Source organism: Scyliorhinus canicula, chromosome 10 (assembly GCF_902713615.1).
Source record: "Scyliorhinus canicula chromosome 10, sScyCan1.1, whole genome shotgun sequence".
NCBI classification, from domain to species: Eukaryota; Metazoa; Chordata; class Chondrichthyes; order Carcharhiniformes; family Scyliorhinidae; genus Scyliorhinus; species Scyliorhinus canicula.
Window position 1 is genome coordinate 43670112 of NC_052155.1, and position 27180 is coordinate 43697291.

General features: G+C 46.0%; 1 protein-coding gene across 4 annotated transcripts in view; it reads right to left on the reverse strand.

Annotated features, from left to right (window-relative positions):
- rhpn1 (rhophilin, Rho GTPase binding protein 1) overlaps positions 1–27180 on the reverse strand; it is a 123572-nt gene that overhangs the window by 48946 nt on the left and 47446 nt on the right. For all 4 annotated transcript variants that reach the window (XM_038808838.1, XM_038808837.1, XM_038808840.1 and 1 more), the window contains 3 exons: positions 24800–24875; positions 22517–22594; positions 20767–20891 (listed from right to left, as the gene is read on the reverse strand). In XM_038808838.1, the coding sequence (XP_038664766.1) occupies positions 20767–20891; positions 22517–22594; positions 24800–24875 (279 nt within the window). The remainder of the gene's footprint in view (positions 1–20766; positions 20892–22516; positions 22595–24799; positions 24876–27180) is intronic.

Sequence of the window (27180 nt, forward strand, 5' to 3'; positions counted from 1 at the left end):
ACCTTACATTTAGGAGTGTGTCTGTACTGCCCAATATCCAATTATACGTAACCCAGGGATCGGAGCTCGATATTGTCTTTTGTGCAATCTCTCATAAACATTTCATTAGCCTCCCAACAAACAGAAGAACATTCTGTTTCCTTTAGAGATAAGAGACTACAAATTGGACTGGGTAAAAATGTGTGCTGTTGGGACTCAAAATGATCTTGGATACCATCTTGTGAAAGGCATTAGCACGTGCGCAGTTAACATCCACCAAAAATATGTAGAGCAGTGGATTATGACATTAATCCGTATGTAACGTTGATTTGATGTCAGTTGTGCTATTTGAGCTCTATGCTCCAACCAATTCCCCAAATTAAAAAGGCCGAACATGTAGTAAATAGTGACCAAAGCAGAGGAAGAGGAAGGAGGCTGCAACTTAGATGGCTCTATCTGCCCTGGCACTACACGAAGAAATAATTTGAATGCCATATCAATACCCTGAACCCCAATTATCCATTCACCCAGTGCAGCTCCAACTAACACTCGACACCATTCAAGACGAAGCAGCTTGCTTAAACACTCGATCCCATCGATGAACAGTGAGTACTTTCTATGATGTACTCCTGGAACTCACCAAAGATCCTTCAGCGGCACCTCCCAAATCCACTACCATCTACCCTGAGACCACCTCCAAGCCACTCACCATCCTGACTTGGAAATATATTGCATTTCCTTCACGGTCACTGGGTTAAAATCCTGGAATTCCCTCCCTAATAGCACAGTGAGTGTACCTACACTTCAGGGATTGCAGCAGGGCAAGAAGGCCACCACCGTCTCAAGGGCAACTAGAGATGGGCAATAAATGGTAGCCTAGCTAGCGGCGCTCACATTCCATAAATAAAGAATGATGTGGAGATGACGACGTTGGACTGGGGTGAGCAGAGTAAGAAGTCTTACAACACCAGGTTAAAGTCCAACAGGTTTGTTTCAAACACTAGCTTTCAGAGCACTGCTCCTTCCTCAGATGAATAAATAAAGAAAATTCACCAACAATCTCACCATGCATACCTTTTCTCTGTCAATGACCATCACTTAGCCACAATGTGAAAATAAAATCCAAACACAAGATACATACCAAACCAATTTTAAAAAATTAAACCAAGCCAACTTGCACAGAATTCTCCTTGTGCATTTCTTTGCTCCTGCCTTTCATGTGCCTTTGCCTGTCCCAGTTCTATTATGCAGTGCTACCCCAATGGTTGAGGTATTGCTGGTCAAAGGTTGAATGAGTTTAGGAATGCCTTCAAGCAGCACTGGATTTTTGGAGACCCAATTTCAATCTGCACCATATTGGCAAGGACAGCAGCAGCTTGGGCTGGGTGGCTGGCAGGCAACAGCATGATCATGGACAGAGTAAAAGGACTGTGATCATAAATGCTGTCGCCCGGAGAGAAGCTGGCAGATTCATGTAACTGTAGCCACTACTACTCCTAGAGCAGGACCTCAGCAATTCTAATAATCCGTTAGAGGACAGATTGTTGGATAGCTATGGAAACCTACAAGCCTCTTTCAACACTGGTGACCAGAGACATAATAGCAGCAATTTGAGCTTTCAATGCACGGTACGGTAGCACATGTGTTAGCATTGGGTAAAAGCAAATTACTGCAGATGCTGCAATCTGAAACCAAAGAAAATGCTGGAAAATCTCAGCAGGTCTGACAGCATCTGTAGGGAGAGAAAAGAGCCAATGTTTCGAGTCCAGATGACCCTTTGTCAAAGCAGCGTTGCTTCACTGCACCAGGGTCCCAGGTTTGATTCCCGACTTGGGTCACTGTCTGTGCGGAATCTGTATGTTCTCCCAGTGTCTGCGTGGGTTTCCTTCGGGTGCTTCGGTTTCCTCCCACAAGACCCGAAAGACGCGGTGAATTGAACATTCTGAATTCTCCCTCAGTGTATCCGGAGTGTGGCGACTAAGGGGATTTTTACAGTAACTTCATTGCAGAGTTAATGTAGGCAGCATGGTAGCATTGTGGTTAGCACAATTGCTTCACATCTCCAGGGTCCCAGGTTCGAATCCCGGCTTGGGTCACTGTCTGTGCGGAGTTTGCACGTTCTCCCCGTGTGTGCGCGGGTTTCCTCCGGGTGCTCAGGTTTCCTCCCACAGTCCAAAGATGTGCAGGTTAGGTGGATTGGCCCTGATAAATTGCCCTCAGTGTCAAAATTGCCCTTAGTGTTGGGTGGGGTTGTGGACCTTGGGTGGGGTGATCTTTCCAAGAGCCGTTGCAGACTCGATGGGCCGAATGGCCTCCTTCTGCACTGTAAATTCTATACTTCTGACAATAATAAATATTATTATTATTCTGTGAAAGGTACTGGTGCTTCAATGAAACTGGAGGCATTGATTAGATCCTGCATCATGATTGGGTCCCCAAGTGTGCTGGTGGAGGTAGCCACCAACCCCATGTAGGAAAGAATGGGCTTCAAGCTCTGGGCTTAAGTTGATGCCAACACCTCCATGCCATTGATCACCGCTTTCTGGCAGCATTCCATAAGCATCAAGCATTTTGGGACAGACTCATCAGCCTTCTGCTGTAGACAGAAGCACTATAGAAAGCATCCGATCTGGCTCCATCACAGCTTTGGATGGCAACTGCTCGGCACAAGGCCGTAAGAAACCACAGAGAGTTGTGAACACATCCCAGTCCATCACGCGAAACCGGCACTGACTCTGGCCGACATCTCCCGCTGCCTTGGGAAAGTGGGCAGCATAATCAAAGACCCCTCCCTCCCAGGTTAATCTGTCTGCCATCGATACAAAAGTCTGAGAACACACAAACACAGATTCAAAAGCAGCTTCTTCCCTGCTGTTACCAAACTCCTGAATGATCCTCCTATGGACTGAATTGATCTCACTACTCATCTTCTTTACTGTGGTAGAACTATATTCTATATGCTTCACCCAAGTCTATACCGATTTGCCTGGACTGTACGCAGAACCATACTTTTCACTGAAACGCAGTACACGTGACAATAAATCCAAATCTAAATCTAGCCTAGTGTACGCACATTTCTCTGGCAGAACCTTCATGTGCAATCTCCACCTCCAGTGAGCTTGTACCTGTGCTATCATTCTTTTCTGCCCTGGTTACAGCTCACTTGTACTAGTTTTATTTTAAACCACAGACAGATCCTGCCTCTATGCCATAGAGAATAGTGTCAGTATCAGAGTAGGTGGCAAGTGGGATATCAAGTCTTTCTTCATCAGCGCTGTCTCCTTGGTTTTCTCTCCACTGCCTGCCGGGTTGCAGTTCTTGGGTAGCTGCAAAAAAAAGATTGGGGTGCAGTGGGGGAAACAAAAGTGCACGTTTACAGGTCAGAATAGGAATGTGAAAGAGGCTCAGGTACAAGGAAAATGCCACCTATTATAGGATTCAACCCTGCTGCTGACCATAGCATCATCCATAACTATTTTGATAATGGCTAACACCATCTTCTCCATGAGAGTTCAAATATGCAGGTACGCCTGTTCTCTACCAGATAGCTCCTGCTGACTCCAATGGTGCACCACCTTCTCATGCAAGAGATGGAAGAGTGCCAGTGAGTGTGTAAGTCATTTAGGTGATGCAGCAGCCATGGTTGAATGGCTGGAAGTGTGTGCAAGCTGTGAGATATGAGGTGTGAAAAAATGCTAAGGGTGAGATATGTATGGAATATTAGGCATGGATCTGCATTGGTAAATTGTTGGTGAATGAGCAGTGGCTGAAGCAAACAGATGCAGTTAGTGAGATATGGCTTTTAATGATGCCATATCCCACCGACAGTGAAGTCATTAAACTTCTTACAGTCCTACATTCATATCCTTAGGGCTAAATGTTTGTCATTTACTTTCTTGGTTACCCACTCCCACTGCCTCTTCATGGTGTCTGGAAGATCTGTAGAAAAAGGACATCTCTCCTCCTTTCCACCAACATTAGAAATCCTTGGTGTGTGCTGTCTACAGTGGTTAGTTATTTGTTGCATTGTGTTATTATGTCTGCTTCATTAGCAGCCAAAATGCATCTTCCCTTTAACATGCTCTCCACCATGGCCTTCAGTGCAACATTGGAAAACTTTGTTCCCATTCTCTTCCCATGTTGATATGTTCAGCAATTCTTCTCTCCTTCCCAGGCTAAGTTCAGGTCACAAAGGACTCTCAGCAACTGCTCTAGCTACAATGTACCTCTCCCTTTAAAATATGCTTTAAGCTGTAGGATGTTACAATGCAAGGACCCTTCATGTTGATTCGCTTATTTTCCTGTTCTATAATTATGCTATTATCATTTTGATCCATAGATACTTAATGAAAATATATCTTTAAGTCAAGCAGGGTAATCTCGCTGGCTTTCAGCACCCGAGAGAACAGTGGGACACTGATCAATTGGCCAAAAGGTTGCATTCTGCCAGGTAACAGGCGGTGGTTGCGTCCTGCCTGAGTGGGAAGATTTTCAGAGAGCAAGGGACTAGGTTGGAGACCTGGACACAGAGACAAGGACCTGCTCTCTCTCTCGTGTTTTCTCCAGAAAATCTGGATAGTTGCTGTGTTTCTGAAACTGCAGAGACATGAATGAATCTACAGTGAAAACAGACTGGAACATAGGAATTAGAAGTAGGCATACAGCCCTTCGAGCCTGCTCCGCCATTCAATCAGATCATGGCTGATCTCTTCCTGGTCTCTGATCCACCATGTCTGTTTCCCATATCCCTTTCACCTGTTTTTAAAAAAAAATCAGAAATATATCTATATCCATCTCCTTCTTGAAACCATTTAATGATTCAGACTCACCAACCTCTGCGAGAAGCAGTTCCTCCTCATCTAAGTTTTAAACCTACTGCCTCTCAAACTACGTGACCTCTCATTCTAGAATGCCCCATAAGGGGTAACATTTGGTCTACGTTTACTTTACCAAATCCCTCTTTATATTTTATGTACCTCAATCAGATCCCCTCTCACTCCTCTAAACTCCAGAGAGTGTAAGCCCAAACTGTTCAATCTTTCACATGTCAACCTTTTCATCCCTGGAATCAATCTGTGAACCTCCTTTGAACTGCCTCCAATGCTACCACATCCTTCCTCAAATAAGGAGATCAAAACTGGATACAATACTCCAAATGTGGTTTCACCTACACCCTGAATAAATGCAACAATGCTTCTCTACTTTTCCATTCCAGTACTTTTGCAATAAATGCTAAAATTCCATTTGTCTTTTTTATTGCATGCTGTGCCTGCATACCGACTTTCTGCAATTCATGAACAAAGCAACCCAGATCTCTCTGCCCAGACGCATCTTGCTTTCCATTGAGATAATAATTTGCCTTCCTATTTTTTCAGCCAAAATGGATGACCTCACATTTATCCACATTAAACTCCATCTGACCAATTTTGGCCCATTCTCCTAGCCTATCTATATCGGTCTGCAAAACCTTTATCTTCTCTTCACTGACTGCTTTCCCGTCTATTTTAGTATTATCTGTAAATTTTGATATGTTACACTCTGTCCCTGCTTGCAGATCATTTATACAGATTGTAAACAGTTCTCAATCATATCTTACCTTTCATAAAATCATGCTGACAATGGTGGATTGAGCTTTGTCATTCCAAATGTTCTGTCATCTCCTCCTTAATGATTGATTCCAGCAACGTCCCCACCACAGAGGTCAAGCTAACCGGTCTATAGTTTCCTACTTTTTACCTCTCGTCCTTTTTGAATAGGGAAGTTACATTAGCGTGTTTCAAATCAACCGGGACCTTTCCAGAATCCAGGGGATTTTGAAATATCACAACCAATGCATTCACCACCTCTGCTGCCACCTCCTTTAATACCCTAGGATGCAGACCATCAGGTCCTGGAGACTTGTCTGCTTTAATCCCATTAAATTATTCAATATATGGAAAGCAGAAATCTCGCACTGAACGCCTAAAGTAAAGAAAGGTGTGCTAGAAACACCCATCTGAAGCAAAGATTCTTATATTTTACTTATTATTTTACCCCCCCCCCCCCTTCTCTGCTGGTCTTTCGAGTGTCTTGCACATATATATATGGAATTAGAGAATAGTTAACAGTTATATTTGCTGCATATTCAATTATTAATAAACTTGTGTTTCAATTTACAAACCTAGTGACTGTAGGTTTTGGGCAGCTACGGACACGTCAAAGACTTTGGGTGTTTTCAAAGAATTTATTTGTTTCAATTGTGTTGCAACTCTGGGTCAAGTGGGGTTGAAATTGACCACGTACTAGCCCAGAGGGTCGTAACAATGATGCTGGGCTCTTTATGATGTACGCAGCCAATCAACAGGTGTAAACTGCTGTGCTGGCTGTAAACAGAAAATGTGATAATGGGCGGTCAGTAAGAAGATTTCTGCATTCATTGAGTGGACATGGAGTAATCTCACATTGCAAACCACACAAGTGAACAAACAGAATAACAGATGTGAAAACACTTCACTTAATTAAAATAAACTTATTCCCCTTAAAAGATTAGTAAAATAAGCACAGGTAAATAAGGACAGGTTCACGACTGACTTTTTAGCTGGCACGTACCTGTAAAATCCAGCCCACAGTCTCAGTTTAGACCAAATTATGATTTTTATTTTTCTCAACTGCATTTATAGGAAATGGACGGATGGTGCCTTCAACTCTTTCCTCATGCAAGAACTCTCTAGTAGGTCAGTCAACTAAAACAGCTACTCCCTCCTCCAAGGGGAGATACTAGCTTCACCACTTATAGGTTAACTCCCAACATTTTAGGTGTGGATGTTTATTAAGCTGATTCAGAGAGATAACAAATTGATTAATGCTCTTATTGTGGAAATTCACGAATTAACACTGCAATCTCCTCTTTTTTCCAAATGTCAATTTACTTTAAAGCACACTGTTTAAACATAAAGCATTTTCAAATCAGAAACATCAAAAAGCTACAAATGATTTCTATCATGATGCAAATCCTCACTCCGCTTACATAGGACAATTGTGAATCCTTTACTTTACAAAGTTTGGTGCTGCAGTTTTCCATACAGCAGGTTTGATATATTGACTTACCAATATAACCCCTTATTCACCCCTCAAAACATTTGTATCATTTAAATTTAACAGTTAACTCCTGTGACTACTGATTTATATTGGCAGAAGGAACATATACTTTGCTTGCAACCAAATCATACACGTAGCAATAAAATAAATGGTCAATTAATTTAGTTTTAGTAGGCTTGGTTGAAAGAGGAATCGAAATGACGAGAATGCCGAACTCCCCAATCTTCTTCAAATAATTGACTGGGACATTTTACATCTACCTAAATATTCAGATTGGAACAAGCTTTAATGCTTAATTTTTGGATAACATCTCGTAACAATGCAACAATCTATCCAAAACTAGAAAATTAACCTTGATAATGTACTGGTGCCCCAGAGCAAAGCGTCAATCAACAATGTTCTGACTAAGGCAAGAGTACTCCTAGCTGAAACAAACCGATTCAATTGACTACCATCTGCCAAGACGAGGGTCACCCCAGACTTGAATTAAAAACAATCATTTAGGAGGTCTTATAGAACCTCAACCATGATTAAATCGAGGAAGTTAAGGATAATATTAAACTGACATAGAAAACATAAAATGTGGCAAAGATTAGTGGTAAACAGAGGATTACCACTCCTCCATTTTCAAGTTTTAAAAAACAACCAAAGAAAAAAAAAGGTAAAGGGAGGGTAAACTAGCAAGTAATATAAAAATGAAAACCATTGCCAGGGTGCACCAAGGGACGGAGCAGAAGATCCCGCCAGCGCCAGCAGATCGTGCTCATAAAAAGGAAGAGAGAGGCTAAAGTGAACATAGGCTCCTTAGACAATGAGACAGTGCAAATAATAATGGGGAAGCAGGAAATGGCACAGGAGCTAAATAAATACTCCTTAGACAACGAGACAGTGCAAATAATAATGAGGAAGCAGGAAATGGCACAGGAGTGGAAGACACTGACAATATTCCAAAAATACCAAATAATCAAGGAGCAGAAAGGAGGGGGTGAATAAATACACTAACTATCACGAGAGAAAAAGTACCAAGGAAACTAAGGGGTTAAAGGCTGATAGGTCCCCTGGACCTGATGTGTTGCATCCCAGGATAGTTAAAGAAGTAGTTATAGAGATAGTGAATGCACTAGTAGTACTCTTCCAAGAATCCTTAAATGCGGAATAAGTTCCAGTGGATTGGAAAACTGCCAATGTAACACCCTTATTCAAGAATGGAGGGAGACAAAAAAAAAAAACAGGTAACCATAGGCCAGTTAGCTTAACATCCGTCATTGGGAAATGTACGCAGAGTATTTAGAAATATATAATATAATCAAGCAGAGTCAGCATAGCTTCATGAAGGAGAAATCCATGCCTGACAAATTTATTAGGAGTCTTTGAGATGGTAACAAGCAGGATAAAGGGGAACGAGTAGATGCAAATAATTGGATTTCCAAAAAGGATTAGATATAAACATAGAAAATAGGAGCAGAAGGTAATTCGGCTCTTTGAGCCTGCTCCGTCGTTCATTATGATCATGGCCGATCATCAAATTCAATACCCTAATCGCGCCTCCCCCCACCCCCATATCCCTTTAGCCCCAAGAGCTGTATCTAATTCCTTCTTGAAATTACGGAACGTTTTTGGCCTCAACTACTTTTGTGGTAGCAAATTCCACAGATTCACCACTCTGACTGAAGAGATTTCTCCTCACCTCAGTCCTAAAAGGTTAATCCTCAAACTATGACCCTTAGTTCTGACTCCCCTACCATCGAGAACATTCTTTCTGAATCTACCCCATCTAATCCTGTTAGAATTTTGTTCTATGAGATCCCCTCTCACTTTTCTAAACTCCAATGAATGTAATCTTAACCGACTTAGTATCTCCTCATATGACAGTCCCGCCATCCCAGGAATCAGCCTGGTAAACCATTGTTGCACTCCTTCCATAACAAGAACATCCTTCCTCAGATGAGGACATTTAAACTGCAGCCAATCCTCCAGGGGTGGCCTCACCAATGCCCTATACAATTGCAGTAAAACATCGCTATTCCTATACTCAAATCCTCTCACCGTATTAATAATAATCTTTATTGTCATAAGTAGGCTTACATTAAAATCTGCAATGAAGTTACTGTGAAAAGCCCCGACTCGCCACGTTCTGGTGCCTGTTCGGGGCACAAGAGGGAGAATTTAGAATGTCCAAATTACCTAATGCTAACATACCAATTGCCTTCTTTACTGCCTGCTGTACCTGTGCACTTACTTTCAGCGGCTGAGGCACATGGACACTGAGGTCTCGCAGTGTATCCACCTCTTTTCAATTTACACACATTAAAAAAATAATCTGTCTTCCTATTTTTGCTACCGAAGTGGATAACCTCAGATTTATCCACATTATGCTGCATCAGCCATGCATGTGCACACTCACTCAGCCAGTCCAAATCCCTCTGAAGCATCTTTGCATCCTCCTCACAGCTCACCCTCCCACCCAACTTAGTATCATCTGCAAATTTGGAGATAATGCATTTAGTTCTCTTGTCCAAATCATTAATGTATAATATGAACAGTCGGGGTCCGAGCACAGATCCTTGGTACCCCAGTAGTCACTGCCTGCCAATCAGAAAAAGATCCATTTGTTCTAACTTTTTGCTTCCTGTCTGCTAATCAGCTTTCTATCCATCAAGACACTACCCGGAATCCCATGCCCTCTAACTTGACATTTAATCTGCTATGTGAGACCTTGTTGAAATCCTTCTGAAAGTCAAAATAAACCAGATCCACCCGTTCTCCCTGATCAACTCTATTAGTTACATCTTCAAAGAGTTCCTGTAGATTTGTCAAGCATGATTTTCCTTTTGTAAATTCTTGCTGACTTTGCCGGATTACACCACTACTTTCCAAATGCTGTGTTATGAAATCCTTGAGAATGGACTTCCGGTTGCGGCTCTGCGGAGCTAAGCCGCATGTTCGGCAGCTCCCGCTATTTAGGGACTTTTGGGCCGTTTCGAGGGCCCCAAACGGCGCTGGTGGGGGAAGGTGCCTGGAGGAACTTGCCCCACACTATATGGTGCTCACCCGGAGTGGGACGAAGGAAGAAGCTGCAGCATCTCCGTAAAAATAACGGGGGAAGAACAACAAAATGGCGGCCGGCGCAACACCCGAGGACTGGTGGAAGTGGGCGCAGGAGCAGTAGGCCTCTCTCCTGCGTTGTTTTGCGGAGCTGAAGGCTGAGCTGCTGGACTCCATGAATGCAACTACGAACAGGCTGCTTGGGACCCAGGCGGCCCAGGAGGTGTCTATTCGGGAGTTGCAGCAGCAGGCCGTTGAAAGGGAGGAGGAGGCCGTGGTCCTCGTGGGGAAAGTGGAGTTGCACGAGGCACTTCATAAAAAGTGGCAAGACCGCTTGGAGGAGCTGGACATTCGCACAAGGTGAAAGAATCTGAGGATCCTGCACCTGGCGGAGGGGCTGGAGGGGTCGGATCTCCCGGCGTATGTGACCACGATGCTGAGCTCGTTGATGGGAGCGGGGTCCTTCCATTTGCCCTTGGAGCTTGAGGGAGCTCACAGAGTGATGGCCAGGAGGCCCAAGGCAAATGAGCCCCCGAGGGCGGTGCTGGTGCGGTTCCATTGATTCAGTGACCGGGAGTGTGTGCTGCGCTGGGCCAAGATAGAGAGGAGCAGTAAATGGGAGAATTTGGTAGTGAGGATCTACCAGGACTGGAGTGCGGAGGTGGCTAAGCGGCGGGCCGAGTTCAACCGGACGAAGGCGGTGCTTCATGCCAAGCAGGTCAGGTTTGGAATGTTGCAGCCTGCGCGCCTGTGGGTGACATACAAGGACCGGCACCATTACTTCGAGTTCCCGGAGGAGGCGTGGGCCTTTGTACAGGTGGAGAAGCTGGACTCGAACTAGGGTCTGGGGACATACTATGGCCGTTGTTGTTTCCGCTGTTGCTGTTTTGTTTCATCTTTTTTAACTTCGACATGTGTGTTATGTATGCTGGTTTTCTTTTTGCTCTGTTTACGGGTGGGTTTGTCTGTTGGGTATGGTTGTGGGTTAGGTGGGGAATGTTGGGGGTTTGTGTTTTATATGTTCTCTTCTGTACGGGGCTGGGGATTGAGATGAAACTGGATTTTGGGGAACTGCGTCAGAAGGGTGGGGTGTGGCAGTGTGAAAGCGCGGGCTTTCCTCTGGTTTCCCGCGCTGCGGGGCAGGGGGGCTGGAGCTGGTGGTGGGGGAGGGGCCTCTAGTGGTCTTCTTTCCCGCGCTGAAGCGGTGCCAAGGAGGTGTGGCAAGAGGGGGATGACCCCATGCCGGGAGGGGATGGGCGTTGGCAGGAGCTGCCGGGGTCAGCAGAAGTCAGCTGACTCACGGAAGTACTATGGAGGGTGTGTCGCGGCTAGGAGAGGTCCTAGCCTGGGGGAGGGGATGGGGGGGGGGGGGGAACGGGGGATACCGGGTTGCTGCTGGAATGACCAGGAAGGAGCCCGGGGGGGGGGGAAGAGAGAAGAGGAGAGGCGTTATCGCCATGGGGAACGGGTCGGGCGGGGTGTGCTGGCCTGGGGCGAACATCTGATAAGCTATGGCTAGTCGGCGGGGGAGGGGGGCGGGTTGCCCTCTGATCCGACTGATTACCTGGAACGTGAGGGGGCTGAACGGGCCGGTTAAGAGAACCAGGGTATTTTCTCATCTGAGGGGGTTGAAGGCGGACGTGGCTATGCTCCAGGAGACCCACCTGAAGGTGGCGGACCAGGTTCGTCTGAGGAAGGGGTGGGTGGGGCAGGTTTATCACTCAGGATTGGACGCGAAGAACCGGGGGGTGGCGATTCTGGTGGGGAAGAGGGTGGCGTTCGAGGCGGCTGAGGTGGTGTCGGACAAGGAGGGCAGATATATCATGGTGAAGGGTAGGCTGCAGGGAGAGAAGGTGGTGCTGGTGAACGTATATGCCCCGAATTGGGATGATGCTGGCTTCATGAGGCGATTGTTGGGCCGCATCCCGGACCTGGAGGCAGGGGGCCTGATCATGGGGGGAGATTTTAACACAGTGCTGGATCCCACACTGGACCGGTCCAGTTCAAGGACGGGCAGGAGACCGGCGGCGGCCAAAGTGCTGAGGGGATACATGGACCAGATGGGAGGGGTGGATCCCTGGAGGTTTGGGAGACCGAGAGTGCAGGAGTATTCCTTTTTCTCTCATGTCCATAGGGTGTATTCCCGGATAGACTTTTTTGTCCTGAGCAGGGGATTGATTCCGAGGGTGCAGGATGCCGAGTACTCGGCAATATTTCGGACCATGCCCCGCACTGGGTTGATCTGGAGATGGGAGAGGCGCGGGACCAGCGCCCGCTCTGGCGCCTGGATGTGGGGATGCTGGCGGAGGAGGAGGTGTGTAAGAGGGTTCGGAGAAGCATTGAGGGGTATCTGGATACCAATGATATGGGGGAGGTCCGGGTGGGGATGGTCTGGGAGGCTCTGAAAGCAGTGATCCGGGGGGAGCTGATCTCCATCCGGGCCCACAGGGAAAGGAGGGAGAGGAAGGAGAGGGAGAGACTGGTCGGAGAGCTCCTGGATGTGGACAGGAGATATGCGAAGGCACCGGAGGAAGGGTTGCTGGGAGAGTGGCGCAGTTTGCAGGCCAAATTACACTTGTTGACCACCAGAAAGGCGGAGACACAGTGGAGGAGGGCGCAGGGCGCGGTATATGAGTATGGAGAGAGGCGAGCAGGATGTTGGCGCATCAGCTCCGTAGGCGAGATGCAGCTAGGGAAATTGGTGGAGTGAAGGATGGGGGTGGAAATGTAGTGCAGAAGGGGACAGAAGTAAACGGGGTCTTTGGGGATTTTTACGAGGAACTGTACCAGTTGGAACCTCCGAGGGGGAGAGAGGGGATGGAGAGCTTCATGAACAGGCTATGTTTCCCAAGGGTTCAAGAGGGGCTGGGGGCACCGATAGAGCTGGAGGAGCTAGTCAGGGGGATTGGACAAATGCAGTCAGGTAAGGCCCCGGGGCCGGACGGGTTCCCGGCGGAATTTTACAAAAAGTATGCGGATATGGTGGGTCCCCTTGCTGGTGCGAACCTTCAATGAGGCATGGGAGGGGGAGGCTCAACACGAATGTGCGGAGACTGCTCAATGTTATCATGATGCCGGCAGTGGAGGGGGAGGCGGAGATAGTGGTGGCGCTGGATGCAGAGAAAGCGTTTGATAGAGTTGAGTGGGGGTACCTGTGGGAGGTGCTGGAGAGGTTTGGATTTGGGGAGGGATTCATCAAATGGGTGAGGCTGCTCTACGCGGCTCCGATGGCGAGTGTAGTCACAAATGGAAGGAGATCGGAGTACTTTAGGCTCTATCGTGGGACCAGGCAGGGGTGCCCCCTGTCCCCCCTGCTCTTTGCACTGGCGATTGAACCGCTGGCTATGGCGTTGAGGGAGTCAGGGAGATGGAGGGGTCTGGTGCGGGGTGGGGAGGAACACCGGGTATCGGGACCTGCTGCTATATGTGGCGGACCCAGAGGGGGGAATGTCGGGGGTGATGGAGCTGTTAGCAGAATTTGGGGGCTTTTCGGGATACAAGCTAAATTTAGGAAAGAGCGAGGTATTTGTAGTGCACCCGGGAGATCAAGAGGAGGGAATTGGGAGGCTCCCTTTTAGGAGGGCAGTGAAGAGTTTCAGGTACCTGGGGGTGCTGGTGTCCAGGAGTTGGGGGACTCTCCATAAGCTTAACTTCACCAGACTAGTGGAGCAGATGGAGGAGGAATTTAAAAGGTGGGACATGGTACCGCTGTCGTTGGCGGGCAGAGTGCAATCCGTCAAAATGACGGTTCTCCCGAGGTTCTTGTTCCTCTTCCAGTGCTTGCCCATCTTTAAAAGGGTGACCAGCAGCATCATGGGATTTGTTTGGGCGCATGGCACCCCGAGGGTGAAGAAGGTCATCTTGGAGCGGGGTAGAGATGGGGGGGGGGCTGGCATTGCCCAATCTCTCGGGGTACTACTGGGCGGCCAACGTGTCGATGGTGCGCAAGTGGGTGATGGAGGGGGAGGGGGCAGCATGGAAACGGATGGAGAGAGTGTCCTGTGGGGATACAAGCCTGGGGGCCCTGGTAACGGCGCCGTGGCCGCTCCCTCCCACGAGGTATACCACGAGTCCGGTGGTGGCGGCTACCCTCAAGATTTGGGGGCAGTGGAGGCGACATAGGGGAGAAGTGGGGGGCTCGATAGAGGCTCCGTTAAGGGGGAAACATAGGTTCGTCCCGGGGAACATGGATGGGGGATTTCAGGGGTGGTACAGAGCGGGCATTAGACAGCTGAGGGATCTGTTTATCGACGGGAGGTTTGCGAGCCTGGGGGAGTTGGAGGAGAAATTTGGGCTCCCCCGGGAAACATGTTCAGGTATCTGCAGGTAAAGGCATTTGCTAGACAGCAGGTGGAGGGATTCCCTGCTCTTCCCGCGAGGGGGGTGAGTGACAGGGTGCTTTGGGGGGTCTGGGTCGGGGAGGGGAAGATATCCGATATCTACAAGCTTATGCAGGAGGTAGAAGAGGCGTCAGTAGAGGAGCTAAAAATTAAGTGGGAGGGGGAACTGGGGGAACAGATCGAAGACGGGATATGGGCTGATGCCCTGGAGAGGGTTAATTCTTCCTCCTCGTGTGCGCGGCTTGGCCTCATTCAATTCAAGGTGCTGCATAGGGCCCACATGACTGGGACGAGGATGAGTAGGTTCTTTGGGGGTGAAGATAGGTGTGTCAGGTGCTCGGGGAGTCCAGCGAACCATGCCCATATGTTCTGGGCATGCACGGCACTGGAGGAGTTCTGGAAGGGGGTGGCGAGGACGGTGTCAAGGGTGGTGGGATCCAGGGTCAAGCCAGGATGGGGACTCGCGATCTTTGGAGTTGGGGTAGAGCCGGGAGTGCAGGAGGCGAAAGAGGCCGGTGTGCTGGCCTTTCCGTCCCTAGTAGCCCGGCGTAGGATTTTGCTACAATGGAAGGATGCGAGGCCCCCAAGCGTGGAGACCTGGATCAATGACATGGCGGGTTTCATTAAGCTAGAGAAGGTCAAATTCGCCCTGAGAGGATCGGTGCAAGGGTTCTTCAGGCGGTGGCAACCTTTCCTCGACTTTCTGGCTCAACGATAGAGTACTGGGACAGTAGCAGCAGCAACCCGGGGGGGATGACTATGTTTGTTTATTTTATTTAAATTTGATTTATTTAATTTTAATTTATGGTTAAGTTCTCTTGGTGGGGTTGGGGGGGATGGGATACATGTGTTGTTACGGTTTGGGGGGAATTGCGGGTGTTATGGGGTAGTTTGTTGCATATTATTGCTTGTTGTTACATATTTTTATATTTTCTGTAAATAATTCCAATAAAAAAATTTTTTTTAAAAATGAAATCCTTGAGAATGGACTCCAGCAACTTCCCTACTACCGATGTTAGACTCACTAGTCTATTGTTGCCTGTTTTCTCTCTACCTCCCTTTTTGAATAGCGCGGTTACATTCTCTACCCTCCAAAATCATTTGATCCCCTTCGCACCAAGTGCTATATCTAACTGCTTCTTGAAAACATAGTTTTGGACTCAATTACTTCTTGTGGGAACTAATTCCACAGGCTCACCACTCTTTGGGTGAAGGAATATCGCCTCATCTTTGTCCTGAATGGTTTACCCTGTGTCCTCAGACTGTGACCCCTGGCTCTGAACACACACACCATTAGGAACATCCTTCCTGAATCTACCCCATCTAGTCCTGTTAGAATTATATAGGTTTCTATGAGATCCCCCTCATTCTACTGAACTCCAGCGAATAAAATCCGAACCAGTTCAATCTCTCCTCATTCATCAGTCCCGCCATCTCAGGAATCAGTCTGGTAAACCTTCACTGCACTTCTTCTAGAGCAAGAACATCCTTCCTTGGATAAGGAGACCAAAGCTGCACACAATATTCCAGGTGTGACCTCACAAAGGCCATATATAATTGCAGCAAGACATTCTTGCTGCTGTCCTCGAATCCTCTTGCAATGAAGACCAGCATACCATTTGCCAATGTTACCGCCTGTTGCACCTGCATGGTTACGTTCAGTGATTGGTGTACGAAGACACCCAGGTCTTGTTGCACTTTTGTGCCAGTCAGGAACAATTGTTGCAGTTCCCCCATGCGCTTCCTGAATGTTTCCCATTGTCGATCCACTGTCATCCCTTTAAGTAACATTCCCCAATCAATCAAAGCCAACTCACACCTCATATCATCGTAGTTTCCTTTGTTAAGACTCAGGACCCCAGTACTGCACAAAAGACTACTAAATAAGATGAGCCCATGGTGTTGGCATGGACAGAGGGTTGGCTAATCCTGTCATGTGTACAGAGGTACAGTGAAAAGTATTGCTTTGCGTACAGTCTAGACAGATTGTTCCATACATGAAAAAAAACCTACATAAAAAAGGACATACGATAAATACACAATGTAAATACATAGACAGAGGGGTTGGGCGAAGCATACGGAGTGTAGTACTACTCAGTAGAAGTGTGTGGAGAGATCAGTCCGTAAGAGGATCATTCAGGAGTCTGGTAACAGCGGGGAAGCTGTTTTTTGAACCTGTTAGTGCATGTTCTCTTTTGTATCTCCTGTTCAATGGAAGAGGTTGGAAGAGAGAATAACTTGGGTGGGAGGAGTCATTGATTATGCTGCCAGCTTTCCCAAGGCAGCAGGAGGTGTAGATAGGAGTCAATGGATGGGAGGCGGTCTTGCGTGATAGACTGGGCTGTGTTCACGACTCTCTTTAGTTCTTACGGTCTTGGGCCGAGCAGTTACTGTACTAGCCTGTGATGCAGGCAGATAGAAGTATCTACATCTTATGGTCTATGGTAGTGTCTGTACCTCTGGGCCAAGTTCAAATTTCATGCCAGGACTTGTTGGCCACGGAAGGAATGTTCTTCATGTGGTTCATTGCAGCCAGAGAATCCTTTCAGCACTTCCCCAATATTCTCCAATGGGAAAAGGTATGTGTAAGATATGCTAAAGAAAACTGGAAATGAAGGTAGGTAGGGAGATAGTAGCAGGAGTTTGAAGGGCCAAAGTAAATGAGAGAGAAGCCAACACAAAAAAGTAAAGGATTAGCTCAAGGAAAAAAATGCAAACAGAGGAGGCACAGTGGCTCTGCGAAGCTAGTAAACTACAATTTGCCACTCTTTTAGTAGTAGTCCTTTGCTGGGAATTTCAGATATAAATAGCAACACCCCAGCAGTTTGATACCATCCAAGACAAAGCAGACTGCTTGATTGGCATCCCATCCACCACATTAAACATTCAATTATCTCCACCACCAATGTGGCAGCAGCACGTACCATCTATAAGTATTGCAGCAATTCATCAAAACTCATTCGACAGGTGGCCTTCCAAACCCGTAACCTCTCATCACCTCTAAGAATAAAGGGCAGCAAGCACATGGGAACAACCACGCCTTCAAGATCCTCCCTTCCTCCCTTGACTTGAAAGTATATTATCCTTCTTTCACTGTCGCTGGATATAATTCGTGGAGCTCCTTCCCTAACTTACATCACGGGCGCGAATCTCTGGTAGCTGACGTTGAAATCAGGAAATGCGATTTGGCAGAGAATAGTTTCCGACATCAAAATCGCAGCAGGCGTCGAGTTGACGCCAAATCACAATTCTCCGTTATCTTGAAAATTATGCTTTCACTCCGCACGTACAGTAGGCACTGTTTGCATATTAGCAGGCCCGACCCTGTACAGCACGGTAGCATAGTGGTTAGCACAATTGATTCACAGCTCCAGTGTCCCAGGTTCGATTCCCGGCTTGAGTCACTGTCTGTGCGGAGTCTGCACGTTCTCCCAGTGTGTGCGTGGGTTTCTTCCGGGTGCTCCGATTTCCTCCCACAGTCCAAAGATGTGCAGGTTAGGTGGATTGGTCAAGCTAAATTGCCCTTGGTGTTGGTTGGGGTTACTGGATTATGAGTATAGAGTGGGGGCGTGGGCGTGGGTAGGGTGCTCTTTCCAAGAGCCGGTGCAGACTCTATGGGCCGAATGGCCTCCTTCTGCACTGTAAATTCTATGAGTTCTATGTACTCTTTAGGGCCTCCGCGATTCTCTGCCTCCGATGGGTCGAGTTCCTGATGGCATGGTTGACTTCTGCTTTTAAAAATCGTGAAACTGATGTGGTGGCTGCTGAGGGAGAGGGGGGGGGGGGGCTACGGAAAGTGTCCAATATGGCCAGAGTGCGCTGACAGTTGTGCCACTGGGCCTTCTGCCAGGGCTGGGGGAGTAGTGGAGGGTGGACAGGCACGGAGCACCATTGCCACAGTTAGAAAGGCAGCTATGCAGCTGCACACACCGCTAACGGCCCACTGTGAACTTAGTGCCACGGGCCATATAGATGTCCCCCCAGGACACTACCCTGGGTCCGTTTTTGGCTGGGCTAAAAAGTGTGTGTAGGGAGTGCAAAGTGTATGTGCTGCTGCAGCTTGTCGGCCTCCCGAGTGTCGATCATGGACCTGGCATATTCCGCACCATTTTTCAGTAGAATAGAGTGTGGTCCACGCGGTATCGGTGCCAGAACCTCAATGGTAGTGGAATCAGTCCAGGTGCGACACCAGTTTTTCTGTTGTAAAAGTCCATGGATTCTCTGTTGGCATCAACACCGAGTTTTAGAAACGGAGAATCCAGCCTCACATGTCTGCAACAATTCAAGATAGCAGCTCACATTACCTACTCAAGTGCGCTTTGACCTGGGCAATAAATACTGACCTTGCCAGCAATGTAAAGATCCCATAAATATTTTAAAATACTTTGCTCTTATTTTACTTTGTATTATCTGCATTACAGTCCAGAAAATAGCATAAAATCAACCAAGTACAATACAACCAGTTAAAAAAAATATATAAATGAAATATCTTTTTCAGATTGATCTCCACAAATGCATCTCCTTCCCGCAAGAATCCTCACCTTGAAGTATTTATTGATTCATAGACTGAAATAATCTCATGTTACGCCTTGGGCCTTCACAAAAGAAAAAGACAATTTTCAAAATCAGGTCAAGTTTGTTTTGGAACAAAAACTGCACCCTTAATATATGGCATGAAAGGGGCCGTGAGCTGTATAGCAAATAATGAACCTTCAACTGAGGTATATATTACCAATGTTTCTATAGGATATCCACAATATTCTGCTATCTACTCTGAAAAAATGCAATGTTCGATTCTTATTTTCCAAGTGAACCCAGCAGTCACACTTATTTACAATTTGAGATAATAACACAGGACCAGAAAGGTGCAGTAAGCAACTAGTAAAATACTGGACTTGTACAACATGCTGGGTAGCGTACAGTCAATTCCAGCCCCACTTGAACCGGAGTCACAACAAAGTGAAATAGACGTTATTTTAAAATACCGGAGATCTTTGCCTGAACCCAATAATTTACAGTCACCAGGTTTGTAACTTTAACACAAGTAATATTTTACACACATGCACTCTTTGCTGCACTAATATGGCTTCCAGCTAATATCGTTTTAGAATTCAAGCTTTTGTTTCAGTACTTCTTCCTTCTAGGCTTGAGATAGTTTTTCTCTGGCAAGGTGTCCACTTTCTCTGTAGATTTAGGATTATTTCAAGTTTGCAGCAAAGATGTGCCAGGCATTCCCTGGTTTTAGAACAAAAAAAAAGTGCTTTACTTCAGCAGCAAGAGAGAGAGAGAGACTGTCACTTTCACTTCCAAGGTCTAAACACTTCTGCCAAGTGTCCTCAGAAAGCATCACGCAGGAACAAATCACTGACTGTTGTGAGGTAATAATAATAATAATCTTTATTGTCACAAGTAGGCTTACATTAACACTGCAATGAAGTTACTGTGAAAAGCCCCTAGTTGCCACATTCCAGCGCCTGTTTGGGTACACAGAGGGAGAATTCAGAATGTCCAAATTACCTAATAAAATGTCTTTCGGGACTTGTGGAAACTGGAGCACGCAGAGGAAACCCACACAGACACTAGGAGAACGTGCAGACTCCGGACAGACACTTACCCAAGCCAGGAATCGAACCGGGGACCCTGGCGCTTTGAAGCCATAGTGCTAACCACTATGCTACCATGCTGCCCAAAGTAGAATGCTTTTCTCGGTCAACCCACAGGTTGCCAACCAACCAACCGAAGCAACTTCCTCCAAAGCTGGTTCCTAAGATTCACTCTGCACCAACGAGTCAGTTTTTCTAAAATACTAAACCTAGGAACACAATATTCTGACAAGCAGGCTGCTTGAGCTAGAATCCTCAGCTGGGTCAACGGACCAAAATTAATAAAATAAAAAGAAAATGGAAACAAAAGGACTCTTACAATGTGAACTGTCCCAAAACAAGAAAAAAGTCTGTAATGTTTCTACTCTTTCACCATCATCTGGCAGTCTCTGATAAATGTTATGTATGGCATGACTCTCAAAGCCTCACTCAACTGCCTGATGTGATCTAAGCAGTGCACAGCAGGAAACTACAAACTGCGCCGACTTTATATTATGTTGAGTGTTCTATTTAAAGCAAAGGCAGGTTCCCATATTGCTCATTTTGCTGTTGAATCCTACTAGTCAATAAAGCTATACCATGTCTCGTTTTCCAGACATGTCAAGGCTCACTTAAAATGTTATTTACCACAAATGACTGACCAAGATTGTGCTAAAATATTCAGTGTTTCAGCAACAGTTCAAGTAACTACGACAACAATAAACATTGAATAGGATATTTACCAATGGAAAAAGATACCCATGTTTTTATTGGGTGGGAAGAAACGGTTATCAATGAAGTAAAGCTGGTTGTAGTATTCCATGAGAAGCTCAATCCCAGCTTCATTCCTGGTTGGAGTGCGCATTGCCTGAAACAAAGAAAATGGTACCACTAAGTTTTAAGTCTCAGGTTTAACAAGCAACTGTGTTCTAGCATACTGTAGCACTGGGTGTGGAACTTGGCTTTGTACCTTTAAATCTCCACAACATGCTTAACTGAACAAAGACCAAATCACACATAAGGGAAATTTCTTACAGCAGTCAACTTACTCCCTGGAATTCATTTCTGGAAAGCACTGGCAGTGGCCCAGAAGCAGTTTTTCTGCCTAAACTCCAAGTCATGATTATTACAAGGTATAGGAGAGAAAAGAAGCAAATAAACTTCAAAAACACAAGTTCCAATGTTGCTCAAATTTTTTAACATTCTTCCAAAGAAGTCATATTGGACTCAAAACATTAACTGTGCTTTTCTCACTCCAAAGAAGCTTCTTGACGGCTGAGTATTTCCAGCATTTTCGGTTTTCATTTCATTGCCCCAAACTTCAAACCTCAGGGTCATAGGGCTGGATTTTAGTGGTGCCACAGTACCTACCTTCCCGGTAAAAATTCAGGAGTGTAGAAAGCCTGCTCAGTAGAACAACGGCTGGCCTCCTGTCATTATGGTTGGAATTCTCCAGCCATTCGCTGGCGGCGGGATTCTCTGGTCCCACTGCCAGTGCACCCCTGACCCACGAGATAATCGGCGACATGGCTAAGCTTCAATGAGAATTCTCATTGACAAGTGGCGACAGCAGGGAATCCCACGGCCAGCGAACAGCATGCCACCTTCTGCTGCTGAGAAAAAAGTGGTGGGGAGGCTGGAAAATCTGTTCTTTATGTCCAACCAATTAAAAGAGATTAGGCGGGTCTTCCACCGCTCAGGAACAGGTGGCCAGAGGCTAGCAGCTATGGCAGGGGTGGGCAAACTACGGCCCGCGGGCCGCATGTGGCCCGCCAAAGGTATTTCTGCGGCCCACCAAGTCATTAAAAAAAAAAAAAAAAAAATTTTTTTTAAAAAAAATTTTTTTTTTTTTTTTTTTTTAAAAAGGTTAATGGGTGGGGGAGCTGTTGGGTTACTTACTGGTATAGGGTGGATACGTTTACTTGAGTAGGGTGATCATTGCTTGGCACAACGTCGAGGGCCGAAGGGCCTGTTCTGTGCTGTACTGTTCTATGTTCTATATGAGGCGCCCAGAATCATAACCGGGTGAAGTAATTATTTTACTTAATATACTATGCGGCCCTTTGTGAATTGTGAATTTCTGAATGCGGCCCTTGCACGGAAAAGTTTGCCCACCCCTGAGCTATGGGAAGCATGGTTCAATGAACCAGGTTCTGTTAAGGAGGGACTTTCCCACCTGTCACTAATCCACACAGGAAAACCTCTTGGCGGGATGAGGCTCTTAAGGGCCTCAATTTGTCAATGGCTGCCTAACACTACAGCTTGGAACCATGGCCTCCAGCTGCCTGGACTTCCACCCAGCACATTTGCACATGTTTCTACTGGTTCCACCACCCTCCCACATCCACCCTGCCTCCCATCCAGCTCAAGCGCCTTTCATTAAATGCTGTCCTTTTTCTTTGGCTATTAACCCACATTGCACTGTAACAGTTGAGTATTTTTATTGATGCCGGAACATATATCTCACTATTTCCCAAAAGGAAGCATAGTAACCTGTCGGAGATCCATAAGTTCCTTCAATTCCTTCTCGTACTTGCAGGCTGCTTCATTGTAGTGTTCTTCAATAACATCCTATCAAAAAAAGGAAGTAGGACTACATGAAGAATTATTTGAAATTTATTTCAAGAACATTTCCTTGTATATCTGTATTTAATGTCAGGCAAGATCAGATTTCTCAAAAAATGAATTACTGAGTTTGTTGATCTCAGGGGAGGACAGTGCAATTTTTGACTACCTTTTTAATCTGTTATCTATCACAATGAACTTTTGTACAGATTTAATCAGGCAAGGCTAAAACAAAATCAGATTTTCTAAATTCTTTGTGGATGTATTGCAGTCACTAAACTGAGAAAAGTCAGCTGTGGCAAATCAAATATCTTTAAGCACAATGTTGGGTCACATGAAAATGTTCTTTCAGACTAGAAAGGTGCTTCAAATCTCCACTGCACCCCACATATGTGAAATCCACACTTTCTTTTACACCTCTTATACAGAGTCGTAAAAGTGTGGCAAAGACATATTATCAGTTTGGTGCCAATTAGTAGAGTGCTGTGGTCTCATGTATGCAAGGCACTGAGTGACACTGCACCAAACTAATTTCACTTGAGACCCTTCAGAATTATAATGCCATTTTTCCCCTATGGGCCCAGAGTTCGAATTTAGATCATTTTGCTCTTCCTTATGGAAAAGTGACGAGGATAAAAATTTACTTTGAAACCAATTTATACTGGATCAATATGGATGCAAGCAAATAATTATAAGAGTATACTCAAATTTATACCCATTCTTTAGTTTTTTTTAAAATGCCCATGTTGGATTTTCCCAACAAGTGAAAAATGGAGTTATTAAGAATTGTATCATGCAGTGGTTATGGTGCTTACTTTACATCTCCAGTGCAATGCCTGGTACTTAGGCTGTACATCCCAATGATTGGTGGATTGTATTAAACAGGATGTTCTTTTGGCTATTCTGACCGTACTCAACCAACTCATGCTTGCAAAACTCAGAACATGTCTAACATTAGATGATTCTGCAATTGGACAGAATTTGCTGAACAATTCCAAGTGTGCTAAGAATTACAGAAATAACCAATTTAAGATGATCAGTCAGGGTCACAATGTGATTCACATATGCTTGTTGAAGCTATATGTATTCATACTCAAAAACCTGCCCTTTGCAGTCAAAAGGAACATCTTTGTTGTTCTATTCCCAAAAACTGATACCCAAATTGTATCTGCAATATAGATGAAGAATTTCGCTGAATATTCAGTTGGGAGTTTAAATCAAGTCAGGAACTTCCTGCTGACTAAGCACAACAGGACTGGTGAAAATGAGCAGAAGGAAATTCATGACCCACTGAAGCAAGTTTTAAAAAGGGACAGCAAGATAAATATTTCTACAGATATGTCACTTCATTATACTGTCACTTCATTATACTGTTACGAGGATGTGCCATGTAGAATATTCATTTATCATGACATCTGCTGGATATATTGAACTTTCTGAAAATAACATTTTGTGCTAAATGAAGGACATTGGGTTACAACAGCTACTAAGTTACATTTGTGAAAACCACGAGTCACTTTACGGAGACACAGTCAGAGACAATGGCTATGATAAGCATAAAATATACTGGATTTCAACTAACAGATAGAGACTGCCACTGCAGCCACACACACCCCTTCCCCCCAACTCTCTCTGTAACCTCCCTCAACAGGCTGTGCCTTATAGTTCTGAAAACCTCCCAGAAGACTGCATTGCTGCAAACCAAGAGATTTTAAAGGAGGATTCCAATTCAACACCAGTGGTTTAAGAGAAAAGAGAATCAACCAGCTATGATTGCAGAGTGACTGCCTTAGTGAGACACTAAAAAATGAGCCTTTAGTTGCAATCAATCATTCAGACAATCTGGGAATAACCTTTCCTACCGTTATTAATTGGCCAACTTTTAAAATCTGGTACACTGTAAAGTTTTAGTTCCTTTTGTGGGAAGTTGTGCTTTTTTTGCATTAGTGGGAAGTTGGACATTTTGAACCTTTTGTTAATAATTTCTGTATCTTTACCTGAGCGAGTTTCAGTAATAGAACAAACTCCTTACTTGTTACTCAAGGAATCTGGCTAGCTTAATTCTTACACCGAGCTATACGCTGTTAAGTAGAAAGGGAATTGGCAATGTCACATTTTTTTTACATGTCAAAGTTATAATCAAATCAACTGTGGGACAAAGAGGAGTCAACTCACCCCTCCCAACTTAGTCGAAACAACAGAATCACTAACCTTCAGAGGCATTGTTAATTCCACTTCTTTTGTCTCCTTCAGGCCCAGAGGAATCATGGGAACATTAATAGATTCACTGTAACACAAACAGAGATTCTCAAATGTATAATTAATCTCTATTTTCTACTACAGTAACTAACTATTGACCCTTTAAATGCATGTGGCAGATTAAGACTAAATTAATTTAGAGGGTGATCTCTAATATAATGACAAGTCAAAATGATATTGTATAATTACATGTTTGATTGGTTGTTTACCATATGTTTGGTAAATGAGAAGTGCTGTGAGATCCTTGGTAATGCCGAAATACATACTCAGGCCACAAAAAGTCAAGATCATTACTTTCACTCTATTTGGGGGGTTTATTTTAATAATGAGCAGCAGTAATCAATCGCAACTAGCCAAAAATGAATAACTTCAATGGATTATACTGGATTGTATGCTCAAGCAGTGAAGGCAGAAAGCACAATATCAAAACCTTATCACACATCACCGATTATTTCCTGTTCACACAACTTCAGAAGAATGAATGTCATGAAAAACACTATTTAATGAGTAAAGGGGTAGCAGCAGGTGGAGGGTGGAATAGAAGCTTTTGATAAACTCTTTCCAACTCAGCACTCTTTCCAACTCAGCACTATCAGACCATTCTACAACCCACAATTAGTAATAGAGATATTTTTAGATCACTCAAAAAAGGCAACAAATACGAGGAACTGTACCGGTCGGAACCTCCGATGGGGAGAGGGAGGATGGAGAGCTTCATGAACAGGCTATGTTTCCCAAGGGTTCAAGAGGAGCTGGTAGAGGGGCTGGGGGCGCCGATAGAGTTGGAGGAGCTAGTCAGGGGGATTGGACAAATGCAGTCAGGTAAGGCCCCGGGGCCGGACGGGTTCCCGGTGGAATTTTATAAAAAGTATGCGGATCTGGTGGGCTCCCTGTTGGTGCGAGCCTTCAATGAGGCATGGGGGGGGGGGGGGGGGCTTTGCCCCCGACGATGTCGCGGGCACTGATCTCTCTGATCCTAAAGCGGGATAAGGACCCCTTGCAGTGTGGATCATACAGGCCTATCTCGCTCCTCAATGTTGACGCCAAGTTGCTGCCGAAGATCCTGGCCACCAGGATAGAGGATTGTGTGCCAGGGGTGATACACGAAGATCAGACAGGATTTGTCAAGGGACGGCAGCTCAACACGAATGTGCGGAGACTGCTAAATGTTATCATGATGCCGGCAGTGGAGGGGGAGGCGGAGATAGTGGCGGCGCTGGATGCAGAGAAAGCGTTTGATAGATGTGAGTGGGGGTACCTGTGGGAGGTGTTGGAGCGGTTCGGATTTGGGGAGGGATTCATCAAATGGGTGAGGCTGCTCTACGCGGCTCCGATGGCGAGTGTAGTTACAAATGGAAGGAGATCGGAGTACTTTAGGCTCTACCGTGGGACCAGGCAGGGGTGCCCCCTGTTCCCCTTGCTCTTTGCTCTGGCGATTGAACCTCTGGCTATGGTGTTGAGGGAGTCAGGGAGATGGAGGGGTCTGGTGCGGGGTGGGGACGAACATCGGGTATCGCTGTATGCGGACGACCTGCTGTTGTATGTGGCGGACCCAGAAGGGGGAATTCTGGGGGTGATGGAGCTGTTAGCAGAATTTGGGGGCTTCTCGGGCTATAAGTTAAATTTAGGCAAGAGCGAGTTATTTGTAGTACACCCGGGAGATCAGGAGGAGGGAATTGGGAGGCTCCCGTTTAAGAGGGCAGTGAAGAGTTTCAGGTATCTGGGGGCGCAGGTGGCCAGGAGTTGGGGGACTCTCCACAAGCTTAATTTTACCAGGCTGGTGGAGCAGATGGAGGAGGAATTTAAAAGGTGGGACATGGTGCCGCTATCGTTGGCGGGTAGAGTGCAGTCCGTCAAAATGACGGTTCTCCCAAGGTTCTTGTTCCTCTTCCAGTGCTTGCCCATCTTTATCCCTAGGGCCTTTTTTAAAAGGGTGAGCAGCAGCATCATGGGATTTGTTTGGGCGCATGGCACCCCGAGGGTGAAGGTGGTCATCTTGGAGCGGGGTAGAGATGGGGGGGGGGGGGGCTGGCATTGCCCAATCTCTCGGGGTACTACTGGGCGGCCAATGTGTCGATGGTGCGCAAGTGGGTGATGGAGGGGGAGGGGGCAGCATGGAAACGGATGGAGAGGGCGTCCAGTGAAGATACAAGCCTGAGGGCCCTGGTAACGGCGCCGTGGCCGCTCCCTCCTACGAGGTATACCACGAGTCCGGTAGTGGCGGCTACCCTCAAGATTTGGGGGCAGTGCAGGCGACATAGGGGAGCTCGATGGAGGCTCCGTTAAGGGGGAACCATAGGTTCGTCCCGGGGAACATTGATGGGGGATTTCAG